This window comes from Haliotis cracherodii, unplaced genomic scaffold (assembly GCF_022045235.1).
Source record: "Haliotis cracherodii isolate W230 unplaced genomic scaffold, xgHalCrac1.p SCAF_1, whole genome shotgun sequence".
NCBI classification, from domain to species: domain Eukaryota; kingdom Metazoa; phylum Mollusca; class Gastropoda; order Lepetellida; family Haliotidae; genus Haliotis; species Haliotis cracherodii.
Genome location: NW_027266264.1, coordinates 77,078,788 through 77,100,669, shown reverse-complemented (window position 1 = coordinate 77,100,669; position 21,882 = coordinate 77,078,788). Strand labels below are relative to the sequence as shown.

At 39.4% G+C, this 21,882-nt stretch overlaps 2 protein-coding genes across 2 annotated transcripts in view; one reads left to right on the top strand and one right to left on the bottom strand.

Moving 5' to 3' along the window:
* LOC139469084 (N-alpha-acetyltransferase 35, NatC auxiliary subunit-like) overlaps positions 1 to 2,828 on the bottom strand; it is a 30,380-nt gene extending 27,552 nt beyond the window's left edge. Inside the window, exons 1-3 of the mRNA XM_071251213.1 lie at positions 2,740 to 2,828; positions 650 to 766; positions 180 to 294 (exon numbers count right to left, since the gene is read on the bottom strand). Of these exons, the coding sequence (XP_071107314.1) occupies positions 180 to 294; positions 650 to 765 (231 nt within the window). The 5' untranslated portion in view covers position 766; positions 2,740 to 2,828. The remainder of the gene's footprint in view (positions 1 to 179; positions 295 to 649; positions 767 to 2,739) is intronic.
* A 3,080-nt stretch (positions 2,829 to 5,908) lies between these two features.
* Positions 5,909 to 13,117, top strand: LOC139469072 (uncharacterized). Its single transcript, XM_071251202.1, has 4 exons — positions 5,909 to 5,952; positions 8,133 to 9,019; positions 10,255 to 10,347; positions 11,127 to 13,117. Exons 2-4 carry the CDS (start codon positions 8,146 to 8,148, stop codon positions 12,584 to 12,586), a joined length of 2,427 nt encoding a protein of 808 aa, XP_071107303.1. The 5' UTR covers positions 5,909 to 5,952; positions 8,133 to 8,145; the 3' UTR covers positions 12,587 to 13,117.
* The last annotated feature ends 8,765 nt before the right edge of the window (positions 13,118 to 21,882 follow it).

Sequence of the window (21,882 nt, the reverse complement as noted above, 5' to 3'; positions counted from 1 at the left end):
AGGTCCATTTGAACACTTTGGTGTCAAGTATCAGATGCATAATCAGCCACCTACTTCCAATTTATGTATCCCTTGCAAAAATGGATGACTTGGGATCTATTCTGACAAGGAATCACCAAGGAATCTTTTTCATTGTATATCCATTTATGACTGGTACCAGTAGTTGTAACAGTGCCTACCTCCACCGCCTGTTCAAGACTGAGCACTTTTCTTCGGATCTGGTTGCACATCATGCCAGCATCCATTTTGGGATCCATCATTTCAATGGCAGACATAGCCTCAAACAGACCAAACCTGTTCATTAGAAAAAGTCTGTGAATTAGATGATAACCATGGTAACAGTTAGTTACCGTAAGTATGCAACATGGTCTGTTCTATTATATTTTGTGTACCCATGGTAACATAGCATTGAAAATGTGCATATTCCATTTCTGTTTTTGAAGATGTAACCATTCCTAACCATATGTTGAAAACACTTTCAATTTGATAATGGTAAAAAAAGCTGAAAATAAAAAACAACATTTTGACATAGAATGTAAAATGTAACATTATCATGATCATGTTCAGTAGTTTTCAATCATATCAAAGGTTTCCGACTTGATAATGCCAATTGTAAGACTGGTAAATCTTCCACAGAAATGTGGCTTACGAGGAGTCATGTAGAAGCTCTCCGAGCTGTAACTCGGACACAGCACCCACAAAGTCTTGAGTAACATCATTCCAGCTGTATGTCAGTTTCTCTGCTTTCTCCACAATACCGTCCATTCTGAAAATAGTAACACAAGGAGTGGCTTCACATGTTGATGGTTAGTGTTGTGCAGAGTACTTGAAACACTGTCAGTGTAAACAAAAAAATGTGAATGCAAGAGAATATCCAGTCTTGATTATCCGCCGAAACAGATTTCTTTTAGGACAACCTAACTGTGAAAATTATATGAATGGACCACTGAAGATCAATGATGACACCAGGTGTTTGAGAAAAGCTGGGGTAAGCCTGTCCTACTTCAATGAGAAATTAGTCACCAGACTACTTGGCTTTGTAGTGTTTGAGAGAAGAAGTCAAACGGACCAGGACCTGCTGACTGACAACACTGACACAAGGTTGGGACTGACTTTACAGAAAATTGTACCTGTCTTGAGGTACCATAACCATCTAGGTGCACCAACTGCATCCTCATTGTGACAAAGTGTGTACGTTTGTGAATGTATACAGAGATCATATAAATATAGAATACTAAACGAGCTCCCGTGTAATACCAATTTTATGAAACGAGTGAATAGTTGTGGTATCTGACGAGCGAAAGCGAGTCAGATACCACAACTATTCACGAGTTTCATAAAATTGGTTTTACACGGGAGAGAGTTCAGTATTTTATTTATTACTTGCCATTTATAATGTTTTTATAATTATACTGTTGAGTGTAAATAGGCTGACACCTACACGATCCATGGCATAATCCAATTGAGTTTAACAGAATAATACTTCAAACACGTAAAAAGTTGAAACGTATGAATTTAATATCATACAATGGTCCACCTTTAGAATTCAGGCGTTCGTCCCACAAAATTATCGTAGTGCTAAGGCTGTCACAACTCACATAATTTAACTTCTAAGGGTAACGACTGTTGTTGCGCTAGAGTACGATCGCCTTGTGGAACGGGGCCTTGCACCTCAAAGTTTACAATCACGTCACAATACCCGATGACGTAATTTGTTGAATTTTGTTGCAAGATCCATCGGCGAAACAATGCCAAGTGACGTCAGCCTAGCAACAAGGTTGCTGGGGTCATCGAGTGAGCATAAGCTCCTCCCAGTGATCTATCATCTCCACACACAATGCTGTTGAATAAGCCAAGGGATGTTGAGAGCTTTCAATTTTTGTTCGTGAAACGTGTTCCGAGAGTACATAAGCACGCGTTTTGGTATTATACAATGTGTAATAAAGCTGTATGTTTATTAAACGGGTCATCTCTTCACGGGCAAGTAATAATAGAATCTACTATATGGTCTCTAATGTACATCACTGTTAGCATGGTTAGTAAACAGATAAATTAATGATCATAAAATTAGCGTTAAAGTAACTTAAACTACAAGATTTGTTTTCGCTTTAATATCTGATATCTCAGAGGTCTGTATTGACTAACAAAGTAACAGTTAATGACTTTTTAATAGACAAAAGTAGAGATAATTGATGGATAACAACTTCTTCATTTACTGTTATAAGTTGTTATCCATAAATTATCTCTACTTTGTTATCCGTCAACTTCTAAGTAACGCCTATCAAACAATTGGCTTGTCCTTTTTCTCAATACAAGGTATCTGTTTCATTGGGGTTGTTTTTGAGTGACCGATGCACAGAGTATTTAACAATGGAAACCTGTAGTGTTTAGCCAGAGACCATATAGGCCTAGACTGATCTCAGTTTTAGCTGACGCTGTCGGATCCAGGAAACTAACAAGCTGATCAACAATTTCAGACATGTTCTATGATTGCAAATGAATATGAGTCATGTGATAATGCAAGTTCATAGGTTCGTTAGCAAGATATCCCATTGATGGCCAAATGCATCTTAGTCTTACTACTTACTAGGCTAAACTAAAAACATTCGTGAACATGAACGACCTAAAACGTCTAATACCGAGTCAGTCTTTCTTCAAAATCTTATTGAATCAAATAAGTGAGAAATCTATCCTGCATGTGGTTATTCTTAGAGACACAGACTGTATAAACAAAGGTACCTTGTTATTTTTGTGATTGACGCAGATCGTTAGTTCGTAGTGACAACCAGGTTGTGAATCAATCTCGCCATGTTTTATCGTAAACTCTGATCACCGCCTTACCATTAAAAGCACTATGGTGCGAGTTCTATACAACGCTATTGTGAGCTTGGCTACGGTTAAAATCCGGACATAGGGGATTTCTTGCAGATTACAAAAAGTCATCCTGGCGAGGTCAGGAAAGAATGATCCCGGGTCATGACACAACCATAGACTCTAAATATTTTAATTACATGTCAATGCTACAACGAACCGATATTTAGAAATCACAAAGAAACCCAAATTGTGTCAAATTGTGTGTCTTTTTTTCCAATATCACGTCACACTTGACATTATCACAAATATATTCATGCATTCTAAACATTCACTTTTTTTAAACAACGTACACATACAACTGCATATGAACTTCATATCTTTTACATAACAATCATTTATTACCACAATTTTGAATATATATTCAAAGTGATTTACATAAGTGGCCGACACCCTGGTTATAATCAACTGTGAAATTACACGATTATAACCTACCAAAAGTGAAGTTATAATGGTGCAAAATTAATATCATCTGGTCCAATTGTATACTTGTCATTATATTGTGAAATGGACAAGGAAATCCAGGGTAGATGTATCGCAACAGAGTGTGCACACAGGTGGTGACAGCAATACTGAACAAACACAGCTTTGTTTCCTTTCTCCTGGATGAAAGTATAGATTGGGTACATCCATAATAAATCATAAGCACGCACGTTGTATTCAAAGTAATATTTAATAAAGTAGGTCGACTTGTGTCAGTTTATCTGGTTAATGTATATACAACAAATTTAGTAAAGGTAAACCAATAAATCTATGAAAACACAAATGATAAGCTATGATCAAGTTATGCCAGAATTGTATTATTTAGTCACATTCGCTAACAATGAAGGTATGCATGGCCCTATCTAAATGTGTTAATGTGTATGTATTGGTACACCTCCGCGTAAATACAAAATACAAACACCGGTACATGTGTATATACATTCGCCGGTATATACAATGAAAATCATATTAAACCCATATTAAATGCTACTCTAGATTGGATATGTCTATATAAAATCACGAACAATTTCAAGACCACTGACAATCACGGATCAAGATGTTGCCTTATATCCCTAGTTTACTGTACACAAGTCGTACCCTTTGGCACAAAAGTATATTTCACACATGTCTCGTTGTTATCATGAACTGTTTGCTTGGAAAGAGAAATACAGTATACCTTAATTATGAAAACCTCAGAAAGGGTTGCATCGTTAGACATTAAACAATACAATCACTGCTATGTTCTATTGCTGTTAACGTGCCTTTGACGAGCGTGTATAGTCTGTCTTACAGACCCTGATACAAATATATCAACTACAGCCCATGCAAGTCTATAATGTTTGGCAAGTCTAGATTACTGCAGTATCAGGAAATGAATCACTGGGCTCCCTTTTTATTATATCTTTATTAAGATAACTGAACAACTGTTTTTTTCTGTACGATATGTTCATTTCAGAGACTATATGTCAGTCTAGAGCGTGTATAAAATAACATAATCACAGTTATTAAACATCATTTACATTAAAGGGGGAAACAAACTCGGAGGATCATCTAGCAGTCCAAGTAAGCGTATTTCAAGGACTCCCCCCCTCCCAAAAAAAAATATATAAAATAAATAAAATATAAATAAATAAATAAATAAATAAATAAATAAATAAATAAATAAATAAATAAATAAATCAGACAAAAAAACAATCAGACAAAAAAAAAAAAAAACCCCAACAAAAACAACATCTATATTTAGATTTTCAAAAATTCATTCCAAACATGAATGCAGTAATGAAAGTCGGCAATATGAAAAAAAATGTACGTAAATCTAGGTTATTTCTAAATGTTTTCTTGACAATAAGTAACCTTTTCTACGCGATCGTGCCTTGTACAGTTCCAGCAAAGATAAACATTATATTTTTTAAATTTTATGACGCTGAACCTAAATCATCGATGTATTTTTCAAGTTTGACGTAACTGGGTTTATATGTGAACTGTATTTGTGTTTGTTTCAGGGCTGTAGTTATCGAGTGTCTCTACAAAAATCAGTGACTAGGAACTGGACAGCAATATTTATGGTACAATGTGACATCATAAATATAGAATACTAAACGAGTTCCCGTGTAATACCAATTTTATGAAACGAGTGAATAGTTCTGGTATCTGACGAGCGAAAGCGAGTCAGATACCACAACTATTCACGAGTTTCATAAATTTGGTTTTACACGGGAGCTAGTTTAGTATTTTATTTATTACTGGCCATTTATAACGTTTTTAGAATTATACTGTTGAGTGTGAATAGGCTGACACCTACGCGATCCACGGCATAATCCAATTGAGCTTAAGACAGTAATACTTCAAACACGTCAAAAGTTGAATTTAATACCAGACAACAGTCCACCTGTAGAATTCAGGCGTCCGTTCCACAAAATTATCGTAGCGTTAAGACTATCGCAACTCACATACTTTAACTTAGACCAACGAGTGTCGTTGCGCTACTGTACGATCGCCTTGTGGAACGGGGCCTTGCACCTCAAAGTTTACAATCACGTCACAATACCCGATGACGTAATTTGTGGAATTTTGTTGCAAGATCCTCGGCGAAACAATGCCAAGTGACGTCAGCCTAGCAACAAGGTTGCTGGGGTCATCGTGTGTGCATAAGCTCCTCTCAGTGATCTATCATCTCCACACGCAATGTCGTTGAATAAGCCAAGGGATGTTGAGAGTTTTCAAAATTTGTTCGTGAAACATGTTCCGAGAGTACATAAGCACGCGTTTTGGTATTACACAATGTGTAATACAGCTGTATGTTTATTAAACGGGTGATCTCTTCACGGGCAAGTCATTTCGCTCGGAAATAAACTATATTTTATAGCTAACACTCGTTTCAGTAAATTATTTCTGTATCCTTTAACACGGTAACATTTAAAATTGAAATAGTAAGAAAAACATAGCCGTAAATTATTTGCGCTTGTATTACATAACACATGCGTATTTTACTACCGCTTCCCATTTTCTCAACTTCATGAAAGGTAACTCTGGCAGTACTTCCTGTCTTGGAATCTTTGCTAATGACAGGAATGCAAGGTTACGTCCAGTGAAAATTGGGTATGGTGATTGATTCTTGCAATACTTGAAACTGACATGCAGATCCTCGTTTCACGTTACCCCATTAATCACGTTGCACTAAATATATGCTACTTTCATGCTGTCGAACTGTGCATTTCCCGCAAAGTAGGAAATGTATGTCGAGGGGAGATAATTTATTCTTACTAATTTGCACAAATTACTGTTATCCCAGTTGGATATGAGATAATTTATCGAACCTCAGTGGAAAATATGTGCAAAGTGCAATAGTTACATATTGTGCTTTTGTCAACTTCATTATCATAATGTATATCGCTATAAGGCGCCCTTGTCAATCAAATATGTTTATCAGCTGTTTATTGACGGAATCGGGTCAACAGGTCAACTCAAGTCAAACCACAAAAGGGCCATTTGTGTCAAAGTCAAAACGACCATGAAAAATGAAAAATAGAAAACGATGTAAACAAATGAAAATCACAAAGAATCACAAACAATCCTTGGATAATATTATATCATGATGACTATTAGGCCTAATTGTTCTGTCTCTTTCAAACAATCACCCGCATTCTATTCTCATCGCCTTCTCAGCACTAACAGTCTATACTCATCCCTACTTTTTCCGTTTGTTGAAAAGTTAAAAAACAACCTAGCCAATGAAATGCCATGGAATCAATTGCAATTTATATACATAACTCTATTTCAGGGATAGTATGTTGATTTGATGGTAATGTGTTCTTAATACAATGTTGTTGAGGCAAGAGTGGCACTTTGTTGTTTTTGTGGACAGACTATGTAGCAATTTCTGCTATGCTGAGTAAGGTACATGTACACTGTACATAAATTGTCACAGTTGTTATTAATCATTGCCTGCATTTCAATTTCTCATGACATCAACGTGTTGTCATAATTTCTAATAACAACTGTGACAAATTTTGTACAGTCTTTCTTGTGTATCCAGTTGGACCCGTGAACATCTGGGGTAGAATAGCTGGAATATTGCTGAGTGCGACGTTAAGCAACAAACAAACAAACGATTAAATGTATCCAATTATATTGCTATGTATAAGGGGTGTCACTATAGATCGAAATATTGATATATTGCTATTGGTAAGCACTTAAAGTCAATAAATCAATTGTTAAATCAGTATCCGATCAATAGTATCGATTTCAGTTAGGAATATCGATAGTTTCAATTGTATTTACCATATAATTAAATTACATACAATGCTGTTCAAATTCGTTTTTCTTTTGATCATGAGTGGTAGTAATTAACACATGGTAATGTGGAAGTTTGTTTTTCTTAAATTATTAGGATAAAGAAAAAACAAATCAGTCATATCTCAAACTTTACTTTTTATTTGTTGTTATGGTTATCACATTCAAAGGAACTTCAGTTCCAAGGTTTAATTCAACTCTAAAATCCATCTACATGTAAAATGATACACTGAAAACTATCGATATTTATCGCAATAGTTTCTTTCAATATCAATAGTTATCGCAATAGTGATTTCCAGACCAATAGTCACCCCTACTATGTATCTGTTAAACTGTTAGATGATGATCAAGCCTCATTATCTCGAATGTCCAGATATCTCAAAGTTACAACACCGCCCCGTTAGGTTCGAGAGAAGGGGTATGTAATGTCCACGAGCTGCTAGTGCTGATATCATTTGTAGCAGTTGACACAAGGAGGATGATATGACAACTTGGGTATCACTTATTGTACACTTGACTCTTTTTTCATGTCAATATAGATTTTACATTTTATGTGGAGTAATTTAGTCTCTATATTTCAATTGCTAAGTTTACAGATTTTTAAAATTTGTATATAACACAGGTTTGGTGGTCTAAATATGCTAATTAAAATAAAATTTTAAAACATGTTTTTTTCAAAAGGAATCTCTTGTCAGTATTGATATTTGGATGATGAAATAAGAAAGAATGAAATACAAGAAAAACTGCATGCCGAAGGGTTTTACGTGTACCATGCTTCCTTTCCTGTATTGACCAAACCAAGAAGAATCGTAAAGGAAAACTTCTCTCATATTTTTTTTCTCCCATTTATGCCATTCCGAGCTAGTGAATCCTTATCTAAATTATCATATTATAGAAGACAATATTTTCAGTTACAGCTTACAACAATTAATTACTATTGAGAGTATTTATCCCTCGTTATGTTATTGTTTACTTATTGTTGCTAGGTACATCACAATCATGATACCGGCTGCTCCAGTCATGTACCTGGGCTGCCCCCGATGTGACGGCCTGCTCTGCACCCAGGAGACGTATGCACACCATGCCGCCATCTGTGATGGCAACCGACAGACCTCGTCATGTCAGCTGTTTGCATGCCCCAGAGATATGTTTCTACAACTTTTCAGCAAAGATATCGAACTCATATCTGATTTCTCCATGTCTGAAGTTGACGACACTGTTCTAAAACAAGGGAAACATGAAATTCATGATCCTTCAACTTCAAGTTCATTACATAAAACGAACAATGTTCATATTTTAGGAAGAACCAGATCTCAGGATTACACTGTTGTGGACAAAGATGCTCTGAGTCCAAATATTGACTCTCCAAATATGGACATGTCTGATGTTCGGTTAGATGTTCTGGGGAATGATGTCGACAACAGGCAGTTAACTCTCTCGGAGGCAGAACAAGAGGCTGAAACTATGTATAAAAGTTTTGTTCAAGAAACTGAAAACATCTTTTCAAAAGATGATAATCAGATTGATGCTTGCATTACGGATGAAGAGGAAAGTTGCAAGACTGTCCTCGAAACCGAAGATGCAGCGGATGAGTGTCATTGGGATGAATTTGTGAGGGACAATCACACTGTGTATAGGTGTAGGCTGTGCAGCCATGAATCGAACTATCTGGGGTTTATGAAGCGACACATTCGGGCCCACAACAATGGAGATGTGCTGCAGTGTGACCAGTGTGACTTCAGCACAATTTGGCGCAGCCAGCTGCAGGTGCACAAGAGCAAGCATGCACAGCCCAACTTCCTGTGTGAACACTGCCCCAGGAGATTCAAGAACAAGTCCAGCCTCACTAGACACAGTGCCAAGAAACATAATGGTACATTTTTTGAAATACTTGTTTTACAATGAGTGAGTTTGTTTTAATGCCACTTTGAACAGGATTCCAGGTCCATATCAAACCTTTAAGCTTAATGTAGGATGAAAGCCCTAAGTTGTGTAGGTCTCAGCGACAAACTTTACGAAGATGCAGGTGGTGCCTGAGAACCAAGACTATTATTGTTTTTAGCCTAAGTCAGCCTGTGAATAATAATCAGTCGCAGACCAGAAATAAGTGACTGGAAACAGGACCAAGCAGTGTTGGAAATTAAGGGGGTTATGGGGCCTGTGATGTTTCCTGGGGGTATTTGAGTCGGGGGACCCCCTCTTTGGCATTAGGATTATGACAAGGACACCTTCACGTTTATGCTAATGTCGATCACTGCCAAGGATTCATATAATTGGGGTATGTTTACAGGATTCTGATGTGCCTAGGAAATGCAACCCTGCACAGTGAAATGTCTCCGCTAGTGGATAGCAGGACAGATCTAAGACCTGCGTCACTCCCATGTGAAGGGGACAGCATGTTATGACAGAAATGCTGTTGAATGCAACATTAAGCTAAACTCACTCACTCCATCAAGTCCTAGATGTAAAAAGTCTTCTTTAAAACTATTGAGCATCATTATTTCCCACAGAACATGTATCTTTTACAACAAAGTAGGTTTTTCGTCTTAAAATGTGAAATATTTCACCACAGCAACCTGGCAACTTGTGTTCACTAATTGACAACTGTTGAGGCAAATACATACAACCTTTGGCCTCTGTTTTGGTCAAGTTACTTCTGTAAAATGTGTGTGAAATTTACTCTTTGTTGCCCTACTTTCATGTTTCATGTTAAACATCTTAGACTTTTCATTACGAAACCGTCGCTATATGGCTGAAATAATGCTGATGCGACATTAAATTTTAACTCACTCACTCATTATAAAACTGAACATGAGGAATATTCCACACAATCATGACAGTGTCAATCCTGAAAATGGGAAAAAGTGATTTTGAAAGTGTCCGCGTGGGAAGTAAGAATTACTGGCTGCTTGATTTGTTTCACTATTTCAGATGCATGACATGGTCTGTAAATCAAGTCTGGACCAAACAATCCAGTGATTGCCATCATGAGATATGATCCACATAATTGGGGTACAATGACATGCAGTCATCCAAGTCATTGAACCTGACCACCCAATCCATTTAGACACCTCTTATGGCCTACTTATTCTTTTTTTTCACTTACAGGCAAAAGCAACTTCTTATGCACATATAGCCAGGACTGTGGATTTGTGGGAGTCAACAGTGCGAATCTCCGAGACCACATGCGGAAACACACAGGTAGAGTTACTTCCCCTACCACAAACTTGCTGTCCTTTTGTTTGAATGGTTCAGGTTTCTGTCTTGTTGAAGACTGTTAACATGATGCTACAGTAGCAGCAGGATTTCATTGTTAGGTTAGCTGCCCCTGTCCCACCAAGCAGCATCAGAACCCTGCACCACAGTCCAAGCCCCACCACCCTGCCCCACCACCCAGCTCCACCACCCAGCCCCACCACCCTGCCCCACCACCCTGCCCCACCACACAGCCCCACCACCCAGCTCCACCACCAAGCCCAACCACCCTGCCCCACCACCCAGCCCAACAACCCTGCCCCACCACCCTGCCCCACCACACAGCCCCACCACCCAGCTCCACCACCAAGCCCAACCACCCAGCTCCACCACCAAGCCCAACAACCCTGCCCCACCACCCTGCCCCACCACACAGCCCCACCACCCAGCTCCACCACCAAGCCCAACCACCCTGCCCCACCACCCAGCCCAACAACCCTGCCCCACCACCCTGCCCAACCACCCAGCCCAACAACCCTGCCCCACCACCCTGCCCCACCACCCAGCCCCACCATGCAGCATCAAAACCCTGCACCACTGTCCTGCCCTACCACCAAGCCCCACCACCCTGCCCCACCACCCAGCCCTATATTGAAATTACAAACTCTAGAAACAATGCACAGTGAACATGGTGAAACAATGTTAAATTGGGAGTCTCAGGGAGTCTCCTTTAAAGGCCAAGTCCTGACATATGAATTGTTTAAAGTTTTCTGATTTGTTTTCAGGAGAACTGCTGTTTTGTGACTATGGTCAGTGCAAGTTCATGACCAAGTTTGAAAAGGCACTAGGCCTTCATAAAGCTAAACACCAGGGAATAACAAGGTATGTTTGTGAGATTTGTGGCTACAAGACCATAGAGACAGGCAGCTTCAAACGCCATTGTTTGATCCACAATGGTAAGAAGCTGTTCAAGTGTCCCGATTGCTCATACAAGGGAACATCCAGATATGTTGTTGTGAAGCACATCTACGGCAAACACATTGACCACAAGAGATATGCTTGTAATCGTTGCGATTTCAAGACGGCCTACTATAGTGGACTGTCCATGCATCTCATGGCACATGAAGGCATCAAACCCTACAAATGCAGTCTATGTCCTTACAGAAGCAATTTGTCCAACAAAGTCAAAAGGCACTGTTCCCAGAAGCATGTTCAAAATGTTGCCAAAGTGATTAAAGTTGAGAACTGCCTTAAGTTTGATGTCAAAGATTATCTCAATCCAGATGTTCATAAAATAGATGTAAAAGTGATCCGCCTTAACGGGGATGGTGAGGAAGAACAAGAGGAAGAAGTAGAGGATGAGGCTGTGGAAGCTGCAACTGCACCAGCAGCTCTTCATGCAGGCATTGTGGAGGAAGAAGGCCTTCTGTGTGAATCTAGGATCTCATCCCTGCCGCAAGGAAGCCCCGACGATCTGGAAGACATCTCTATCATGGGTGGTGGGTTCAATCTGTGCAGTGACCCATCCTTTCCTCTAGATACAGATACTGTTCCCCAGAGCTTTCATTCTGAGGATTCTAACAGTCTGTTTGTAACCAGGAATGTCCGCTTGGATACCTCAGCAGGGCCTGTACTCGACCTGAATAAGTTTCATGATGTCCATAAGGGAAAGATTCCTTATCTGGACTCTCCAGAAACCAGCCTTCAGATGACTGAAGGTGCCGAGCAGATTTTGTCAGATATATCTGAGAACTTTACAAATGTAAAGGCCAATCCTTTCAGAAGTGTTGGCTTGGGGTTGAGATCTGAAAGTGTAGATAATCTGTGTCAGATTAAGTCTCCAATGTCAAAGTCTACCGAGTCCATTGACACACTTGATCTAGCAACACAAATAGACAATAAGATCATGCAATCACAGGAAATCCCTGTCAGCTTTGAAACCAAGACCCATCTTCCTATGTTGTCGACTTCCTCCCCCCTTTTCCAAGTGATACAGCTTCCATCCACCTTACCAATGAACCAAGCCTCCAATTGTTTAGCTGAACCTGCCAAACCCCTCCGAAGTTTGCTGTCTCCAGACATTATGAAATCTTTGTCTGGAAATGCATCTGAAGTCAACAGCCTAGCGGATGCCAGTCAACTGCAAAACCAAATATCTATAGTGTTGAAAGTCCCAGCAGGCGGTGGGCAGGCCTCTGGAAAAACGGCTATCCTCTCCCTTCCTCAGAGTGATGCAAACCTGTAATAACGCCTTTTCGTTAGCTGGTTTTCAGAATGTTTGTCCAGTTGTCAAAATATAGTGAAAATATATTACCGTATTCGATGTAATAAGCACCCAGAGCGCTCTCAAAATTAGAAATAGGGGTTCTTATTAGAATATTATTTTGGTGGAAAAAACAGAGTTGAAAGATAAATTTTGTGGTTTATGCTGACAGCCTGAAATATTTATATACGACAGATATATTTTTCCAGAATTAAGGATGCATAAGGAACACACAAATGCATATTATACGCGAATAAATAAATCTTGTGTACATTGATCAATCAGAAGGGGTGCTATTTTGGATTGTTCACTAGCCAATATAGTAGCAAATATCGCTGTGGGCGCTTATAAGAGTGGGGGGCTTATTACATCGAATACGGTACATGTACACCATTTAATTGGTTTGTGAAAAAATAGGGTCCGTAGGATGAGAATTATTGGATTTAAATATTCCTTTTTCATTTGTGTGTAATGAGATGTTACCAAATTGATAGCATTTACATGAGAAACAACACTGTACATGCTGTATGGAGTACATATTATATCCATTATTATTATTATTATTATAATATTATGTCCAAGTCATTGAGCATGTGTCCCTGGCCTTAGTCAGACAGGGAAACTAGATGTTATTTCTACCCACCCCCAACCAACCCCCAAATATGTGAGATTATCAGGCATAGTGGTAATAAGATACTTGGACCTGGAATAAAAAAAAAATCCACATTCCTGACTTGTAGGTCGGTGGGACCCATAACCAAGGAATAAAGGAATAAAAAAACCACACAAGATATAACATGATAAAAAAAAACTTCCCTGTGTGTTGTTGGCTTGTTGAATTTGTTATGGGTGTCTTCGGAATGACTTGTGATACTGTTATTACCCATTTTGCTTATTCTACCTCACTGTGCTACAAATGCACAATATGGTTGTCATGGTTTTGTCCTTAATATATGTCCACCTTTTCAAAGGATTCTTGAATATACATATTATATATGTAGTTCCATGGAATGAATTATGTTTTCGTGCATGGGTATATTAGAAGGTGATTTACACACCTCAACCTGCATGGTGTTGATGATGGTTCCGGCAAGTCCTAACATCTATGTGAGCATTGTCCCTAAATGTTGTTATTTTGTTGAGAACTCATACATTTATCTTGGAATGAATCCTGATGCCATTACTTACTGTTTTTGTTATTTTTGGCTCAACTAACTGAAAGTCAGGTGAGCTTATCTCGTAGCATCTTCCCGAGGCAAGAGAGTTAACTGACTTTAAAAGTCCAGTTTCCACCCTTGCCGAACTAGGCTGGAATTCCTGGGCTCAATTGTAGCGCCACCAGTGGCTTTAACAAGTTATGTCCCTTCTATGTCTCTCCTAATGACCAATCAGATTGCACCTCTCGTATCACTGCCATTTGCTTCTAACAAAATGGTAGCGCCCAGTGAAGACGATCTGATCAATAATCAAAATCTGTATTGTGATAAAAAGGGTCTTACATTGAGAAGTGCATCAAATCACGTAGCACCTTGATTAAAAACATGAAAAGATTAGGAAAATATCTGTTGACAACGAGTTGGCGGTGCACATGCTTTGCAAATCCTCCAATCGACTAAAATCTGCATTACAGTTTACGAACCAGATTTCGATTTTGTTGCATGATTTTGATTGGACAATGCATAGACTCGTTAGTCCAGCCAAAATATAACTCCATAATACCAGCCAAGTTCGGCAAGGGTGGAAACTGGACTTTCATATTCAGTTAACACTCTTGCCTCGTGAAGATGATCTCGTAGTGCATTGTCTGTTGTCTGTCTGTCTGTCTTTTGCATATTCGGCATTTTCTCTGGAACTACAAGGACTACGGTGCTGGACCTTTTTATGAATGATTCCAGCTATGGTGTTCTTAAAAGACGGCTATTTTGAAAATGGCATTTTTAGCCATTTACCCAATTTTTGTATGTATCATAATGAAATTTGATATGCAGCATGTGGTTTTTGGAATAGCGTATAATGCGTTATTTGATATATTTTTATTTTTATTCAACTACAACCTTTGCCTTCACATATTCCTCTATTTCCTGTGTTAGTGTTCGGAAGTTTTGACATTTCGTCTGAAACTGCAATGCCTTTGAAGTTGCAACTTTCCATGATCATTCCTTGCTATGGTGTCACAAATATTGCTGAGAGGATTTTGATCCCCTGTCAAACATGGCCACCATGGAAGATATATTTAGATGTAGATGGAGTAACATAAATTTTCTAATTTTTGCAAAAATTATGAATTTTGACTTTGATTCAATCTTTACAGCGTAAAATTTCATGTCATCAAACTGAAAATGCTGTATTTGGCAATAAAAATCAAAGAAGATGCAAAATTGTAAAACCATATCCTTGATCTTACACTAATCTGTCAGTATGTTTCATCAAGTTATCTGGGATTAGTGGTAAAAGGTATTTTTTCATATAGTAGGATGATCCAGGCAAAAGTTTCACCATTCTACACCTTTTAATTTCGGAGAAAATATCGAAACATTTTCAACCTGGCCCAAACTGTCCACTGATGGCAGGCCAGTTTTTTGGGGCCAAAGTTTCTTGTGTGTCTTTTACCCATGGCTGCTCCGAGCCAAAACAGCTATTGCTTCAGCCATCAAAGCATGGGCTAGGTGCCTTCAGCACTTCAAAGAGGTCTGTTCCTTGTGACCAACTCCTTAATTACGACCCCTGGTATCCCGGACACCAACCTTTACAGTTGGAAGACCTTTGCACTTTTTCCATGCTCTCAAATATCTCCTCTTCTGAAACTGCTTGACTGATTAATTTGAAATTTGGCCTTCATGTCTCTTCTAATCAATGTGATAAAAAAATTTTTTGTTAAAAATAGCGTATATTATATATCAAATTTTAGAATTTTTTTACAAAAACTATTCTTAAAAACCACATGGAAAAAAAACATCTTATGTTTTGTGTGAATATAATGGCAGTCAGATGATCCAAGATTGTTCAAGTTTGCATTCAACATTGTTGTTCTAAATGATGGTCCTGGAATCTTTTGCACCAATACCTTTTAACCTCAGTATAGATCTGTGTACGAAAGTAAGGTTGAATGTGTCGTAAACATCAGGTGAGCTACAGAGCCTTGTGGCTCTATTTGCACAATGTAACTGAATGAGTGAATCTATCAAGTCAGCGGTATTCCAGCTAAATCACAGAAGCATCTAAATAACCGAATCTGGACAAGGAAAACCAGTGATTGAATCATGACAACACCATTGTAGTCAACCATGAGGACATGCATTGGACCTATTGTATGCTTGCAGTAAGTGAGTGAGTTGGGTTTAACGCCGCTTTTGACAGTATTCCAGTTATATCCCGGCGTGTCAGCTTAATGTGTGAGGAAAGCCCGAAGTGATGCAGGTCTCCGACGTTTACCACTTCGGTGAAACCCATGAGCAGGGGTATGGTGCTTACAAACCTAGAAACATAATCGGGGCGAACCGGGATTCGAACTCACAATCATAGGTTTCTGGCATGCCAGCACAGTAAATCACGGCGCCTTAGATGACTGAGCCACCTGTGCCTCGCTTGCAGTAAGAGGCGATCAGGCCCAGTGACTTGTATCCCTTGTTGCTCAGTAAATTGAAGCAACTAGGATACCATCACGCAATGTTAAATAATATTTTATATGGTGAAATTGTGTCTGTAATAGATTATGTAACTTACGCTGAAGTCACTGATTTGTGTAGGACTCGTTTCCACGAAACCAAGGTTAGTATACTTCATCACATCACAATGTTTATGTCCCAATCATCAATATTACAACTATATGAAGGTGATATAAGGGCGGTCGGGTAGCCTAGTGGTTAAAGCGTTCACTTGTCACACTGCGGACCCGGGTTCGATTCCCGAAGTGGGTACAATGTGCAAAGCCCATTTCTGGTGTCCCTCGAGCATGAATATTGCTAAAAGCCACATAAAACCAACACTCGCTCACTCACTCAAGGTGATATGCCACAACTCGAAAGAGGGACAAATGGGAGACTACTTTAGACTGTCGGGGAGGTCAGTCGTGTGTTAATGTTAGTGTTTAACTGGATATAGTATCATCAAGGTAGGTTAGAATTACTGTCATCATAAAATACTGGCTTACTTTGTTGCAACTGTTTATACTTTGTGTTGGGGCACGAACTTCTCGTCCCACGTGACTGGTGGTATCAGTTTTCGTTTGGCGTGTTTGGGCGAGCTGGTCGTTATGTGTGTTTGGGCGAGCTGGTCGTTGGGTGTGTTTGGGCGAGCTGGTCGTTGGGTGTGTTGGGGCGAGCTGGTCGTTGGGTGTGTTTGGGCGAGCTGGTCGTTGGGTGTTTGGGCGAGCTGGTCGTTGGGTGTGTTTGGGCGAGCTGGTCGTTGGGTGTGTTTGGGCAAGCTGGTCGTTAGGTGTGTTTGGGCGAGCTGGTCGTTGGGTGTGTTTGGGCGAGCTGGTCGTTGGGTGTGTTTGGGCAAGCTGGTCGATGGGTGTAAACTACTTCAATATGCATAGCAAATAAAGACGGACATGGGTTGAGGATATATCTAATCTCTTTGACTTTGAAACGACGTCTACAGACCCCGAATTTGCTGTAAATTACAATATAATGGTATAGAAAAATGCATGCACCAAGACATTACTCCGAGAAAAACGATTACAATTTTGGGTTGTAGTTTCGCCACAACCTAGACTGAAACTTACAAACTTATGTCACATTTGTTCGGCTCGTGGTGTTCAGAAAAAATTCATTGGTGATGTCGACTTCATGTAACAAAACTTGAGTGATTCATTGCAAGTCTTGCAAGTTGTCCCGAAGTGTATCCACGATTTGTGACATATTTGTCAGGGGCTGAGTTCCAAAGAGTCAAAGCAAAGGCCTGATAAATAACGTTGACTCTGATGTTGATGTAAATGAAATTGTTGATCAGCTTAAGGGTATAAAAGTCATACATGCCAAGCGTTTATGACGAGGGAGAAGAACAGGACATCACTACCATTGTTTGGTTGGCATTTAACACTCCTCATCTTCCTGAGCGCATAAAGATGTATTTTCAGTCAGTTCTAGCCCGTCTTTACCCACAACCAGCAATTAGGTGTTAAATTGCTAACAGTTTGGCCATGTGAGGTCCAAAAGCACAATGCAGTATGTACAAGATGTTTCTGTCTGCCTGCTCCGGGCGCTCTTTGGTTTTGAACTCTGGTCCAATATATCCAAAGGTGGATACATCTCTCTTGAAAGACCACAACGCGTCTGCCTCAAGATGTGCAAAGGCCTGCCTAGAACAACAAGGACTGACATCTGTAATATACTAATAAGATGGCATTCTTCTGAATCTCATATCAACTCAAGAAAGGTTTTCTTTCTTTGAAACCTGTGCAACAGCCCGAACCATTTTCTAGCCAGACAGCACTTCTTAACTCGGGGCAGTCGGGTAGCCTCGTAGTTAAAGCGTCGCTCGTCACGCCGAAGACCCGGGTTCGATTCCCGACATGGGTACAATGTACCATGGGTACGCCGTGATATTGCTGGAATATTGCTAAAAGCGGCGTAAAACCATACTCACTCACTCACTCACTCTTCTTAACTCGTCTCATCGCCTTTAAGAACAACTGTTTTATGAATGCACGTGGCTTCACCCCGGATCAGCACTTCTTAACTCGGGGCAGTCGGGTAGCCTCGTAGTTAAAGCGTCGCTCGTCACGCCGAAGACCCGGGTTCGATTCCCGACATGGGTACAATGTACAATGGGTACGCCGTGATATTGCTGGAATATTGCTAAAAGCGGCGTAAAACCATACTCACTCACTCACTCACTCTTCTTAACTCGTCTCATCGCCTTTAAGAACAACTGTTTTATGAATGCACGTGGCTTCACCCCGGATTTATGGAACAATCTGGAGAAGTATCTGCATCTAGACTTCAGTGTGAAACCAACAAACAACAAATAAATGTTATACAATTAACACTTGTATAAAATTTACTAGGTCTACAAACCAATACAAATTACTGCAAAGTAACTACAATGGCACAATTCAGCGGCAGTACTATAACAATGACAGTATAAAATATAATAGCGATGTTAATATCAATAAAGCCAGCGAGGATAATATTCATCTAGCAGCAACAGTGGTCAAACCAAAATAGGCCTAGGATAGATACTATCTTCACACAACCGCTGAGGTTGATGTAATATGAGATGAGAGAGGCACGCTCCTACACACTTATATAGTATAATTCCCTTCTAGAAAGCTCGACTGCCTGCGTGGTCTACTGGAAGGTCGGGGATTCGATCCGTAAGATGGTACTTTTTGTTACCCTCCCTGAAGCTCGGCTTTAAGGGGTTAAAACAAGGACTGGTCGGCTCGGAGTTAACTGTGTCTGAGTTGGGTATTCATGTTAAACTGCGGTATGGTATCTCAGTGGGTAGCACTATAAAATCGGCTTTAACCCTGACTAGTACAAGCAGACACAGACACTATTCAGAACAATCCGACATGGGTACAATGTGTGAAGCCCATTTCTGGTGTCCCCCGCCGTGATATTGCTGGAATATTGCTAAAAGCGGCACTCTGACGGCTATGATGGCGGTTCCATCGAACGCCGATTCCAGCGTCCTCTGAAACCAGCCGTAACATAGTATAAGCCCTTGCCGTGATCGCCAGGTATCTGCTCCTGTCTCGGTTATTTAACTGGCCCGAAGCTATTACGTCCTTGAACCTTTGCCGATTCAAAAGAACAAGCTTTGGTAAGAGTCGAATCCGCCACCTCCAGGAGCACGTGTGTAATCCACTGAAGCGCCCTGAAAATCATCGATGTTTCACTGTCGAACTGTGACTTCACGAAAAGCGACGACTATAAATTCTTGGCGTAAGCTCGTGCTCGATCTCTGTTAACTCTCAAGTAACAAAAATGGCGTTTTGCGAAACGACCAGTCTGGATTGACGAGATTGATTACTGAGAAATCTACAGTTTATGAAAAAAACATTCATTTTCGGCAGAATAACAAACTGCAAGGGCGTTATCAACTCTATAAATGGCCATCTGTCATTATTTTGCCTTATCAATGTGGAACTAACGTGACAAGGAGGTCAACAGTTGTTTATGGGCCACACTTACGATAAAGGGGGACAATTTGAGGGGAGGTCACTCTTTTATGACAATAGTTCCGTCAAAGTGTAATGTTCACCTCAAAACTCCAGTCGTCCCAGAAACTCAGTACCAAACTTTATGGTCCTTGTTGAAGTGGGTCGAGAACCTTGAAATATATATTAGAATATGTAAACGTCTTATATCTTTCTGGCTTAAGCTTACTTATAGCCAATCCCTTTCGACTGATTTGACCGTCTGAATTAGAAATAAAATGGACAAGTAAAACCACCTCGTCAGTTTTATATCCAGAGCTAGGCATAACGATGCAGAGTGTCACTTTTATTTAGTATAGCACTAGGATTAGTATTTGTAAGTGTTTAATTTACCTCATTATGTAATATAAACCTTTCAGTTATTTCTGTTACATGTTAAACGTTAATCTGTTCATGAGATCATGAGAAGTTGGTGATATCGTGATATCTTGCACAAATTATTTGGACTTTCCAAGCTGATATTTATTTTACTTGTACAGTATTCAACCTCATTTTAACATTATATAACACTTTAGCATGTAACATGTATAGTGGATTCAAAACAGAAAATGGAAGAAAAAATACCATCTTTCTATCCATCGGTCGTAGATTGTGAGGTGAGGTGAAATTGGGTTGGACCTCGCGATAAAGCTTATTGCACTTATATAGCGACGTGTATGCACGTGTGTGTGCTGGTTGTACTTGTAATAGCATGAACGTATACTGGGTATATGGTGCTAACCAACTGAGATAGCATCCCGTAGCTGTGGGTATAGTGCCGGCATAATGATACCCGCCTGTAAAATCTCAGGCATTTGCAGTTGTACATGAAATATTAAATCTAACTCCTATCTGGTAAATTTGATTACCATAAAAATAATTATGTCTAATATTTTCTGCAATTTATTCTTAGAATATACACAAGGTTATGTGAAGATAATAACGTGTGTCCAATGATGGAACTTCGTGGTAAATATCAGTAAACCCTGACAGCATGCAATATATGTATCCCACTCTATTTTCTCTCATTTCACCCATTTTCATTTTCATGAGAAGTGAAATGAAAATGTTCAGTATTAATATGTGACAGGAATGACGATAAATGTGTGTTTCAGAAGTGGAACCTCGGGGTTAATACAAGTTCCAGAAAGTAGACGCCTGACTGCATAATGTCCACCCCATTTGGGCTGATTGGAATTTTCGTCCTATGAGAATGTCTTTGCATAATTAAAACATTATGCAGTCAGGGAGTAATAATAATACAAGTAAAATAATAAGTTAATTTTGTTTCAGTATGGTTGGTAAGTCAAGTAATGTATATTTTGTCTTATTTCTGATGTGTAAAATCTGAATTTTCGTCCTGTGAAAATATCGACGCTCATGCTAATGTGCAGTCAGGGTGTAATCCCACACCTTCCCGAGCGCATCAGCCTGAAACACGAGCGATTCCGCCTCGGTTTATATGTCTAATCTGAGTGTTAATACTTCACACAAAATGCCATCGCAACAAAATCTCTCCTGTACTCGACTCAAAGATTTGTTTGGACAATGAATATGCATAAATTTCGCTAAATGCCCTGTGCATGACGATACACGTGAGCAGAAAGGGAATTCCCTCGACTGTAATATAGGGATTTCCCGACATTCAGTAGTAATAAAAGTAGTCCGCTTCGGTGGGAGTAGATTTTCACGTATTAGGAGACTTTCTTAATGAACCGTAACCATTCTTTGACATTTGTTTATCAAAATGTGTAAACTTGTCAAACATGAAACGGATGAAAAGCATATGCAATATCTTGAATAGATTGTGAAAGATATGACGAATCGTCACTATGCTGGCTGGCTGCCGGCTACATGGAACTCTGGGTAGGAGAGTGTGGGTAATGAATGCAATAGCCTGTGACCTATTCAGCTAATCAAAATGCAGGAATTTCAATGAACACAAGGAAAATTTAATTATATTATTATATATATTGCAGATACTCCATCCAAGATTAACACTTACTTTATGGATGATGTAAATCCTGCTGTGGAACCGTGCATATAGCACAAGTATCGTAATTCCCTGGTATGGATGTCTAACTTTGGATACTAGTAGTCTATAGCTCATTTTTATCTTGTGTTGTTGAAT

Excerpts from the sequence above, each read along its gene's own strand:
- LOC139469072 (XM_071251202.1), top strand. The coding sequence starts at position 8,146 with ATGATACCGGCTGCTCCAGTCATGTACCTGGGCTGCCCCCGATGTGAC. Across the intron at positions 9,020-10,254 it reads CAGTGCCAAGAAACATAATG|GCAAAAGCAACTTCTTATGC; the intron begins GTACATTTTTTG and ends TTTCACTTACAG. Across the intron at positions 10,348-11,126 it reads CCACATGCGGAAACACACAG|GAGAACTGCTGTTTTGTGAC; the intron begins GTAGAGTTACTT and ends ATTTGTTTTCAG.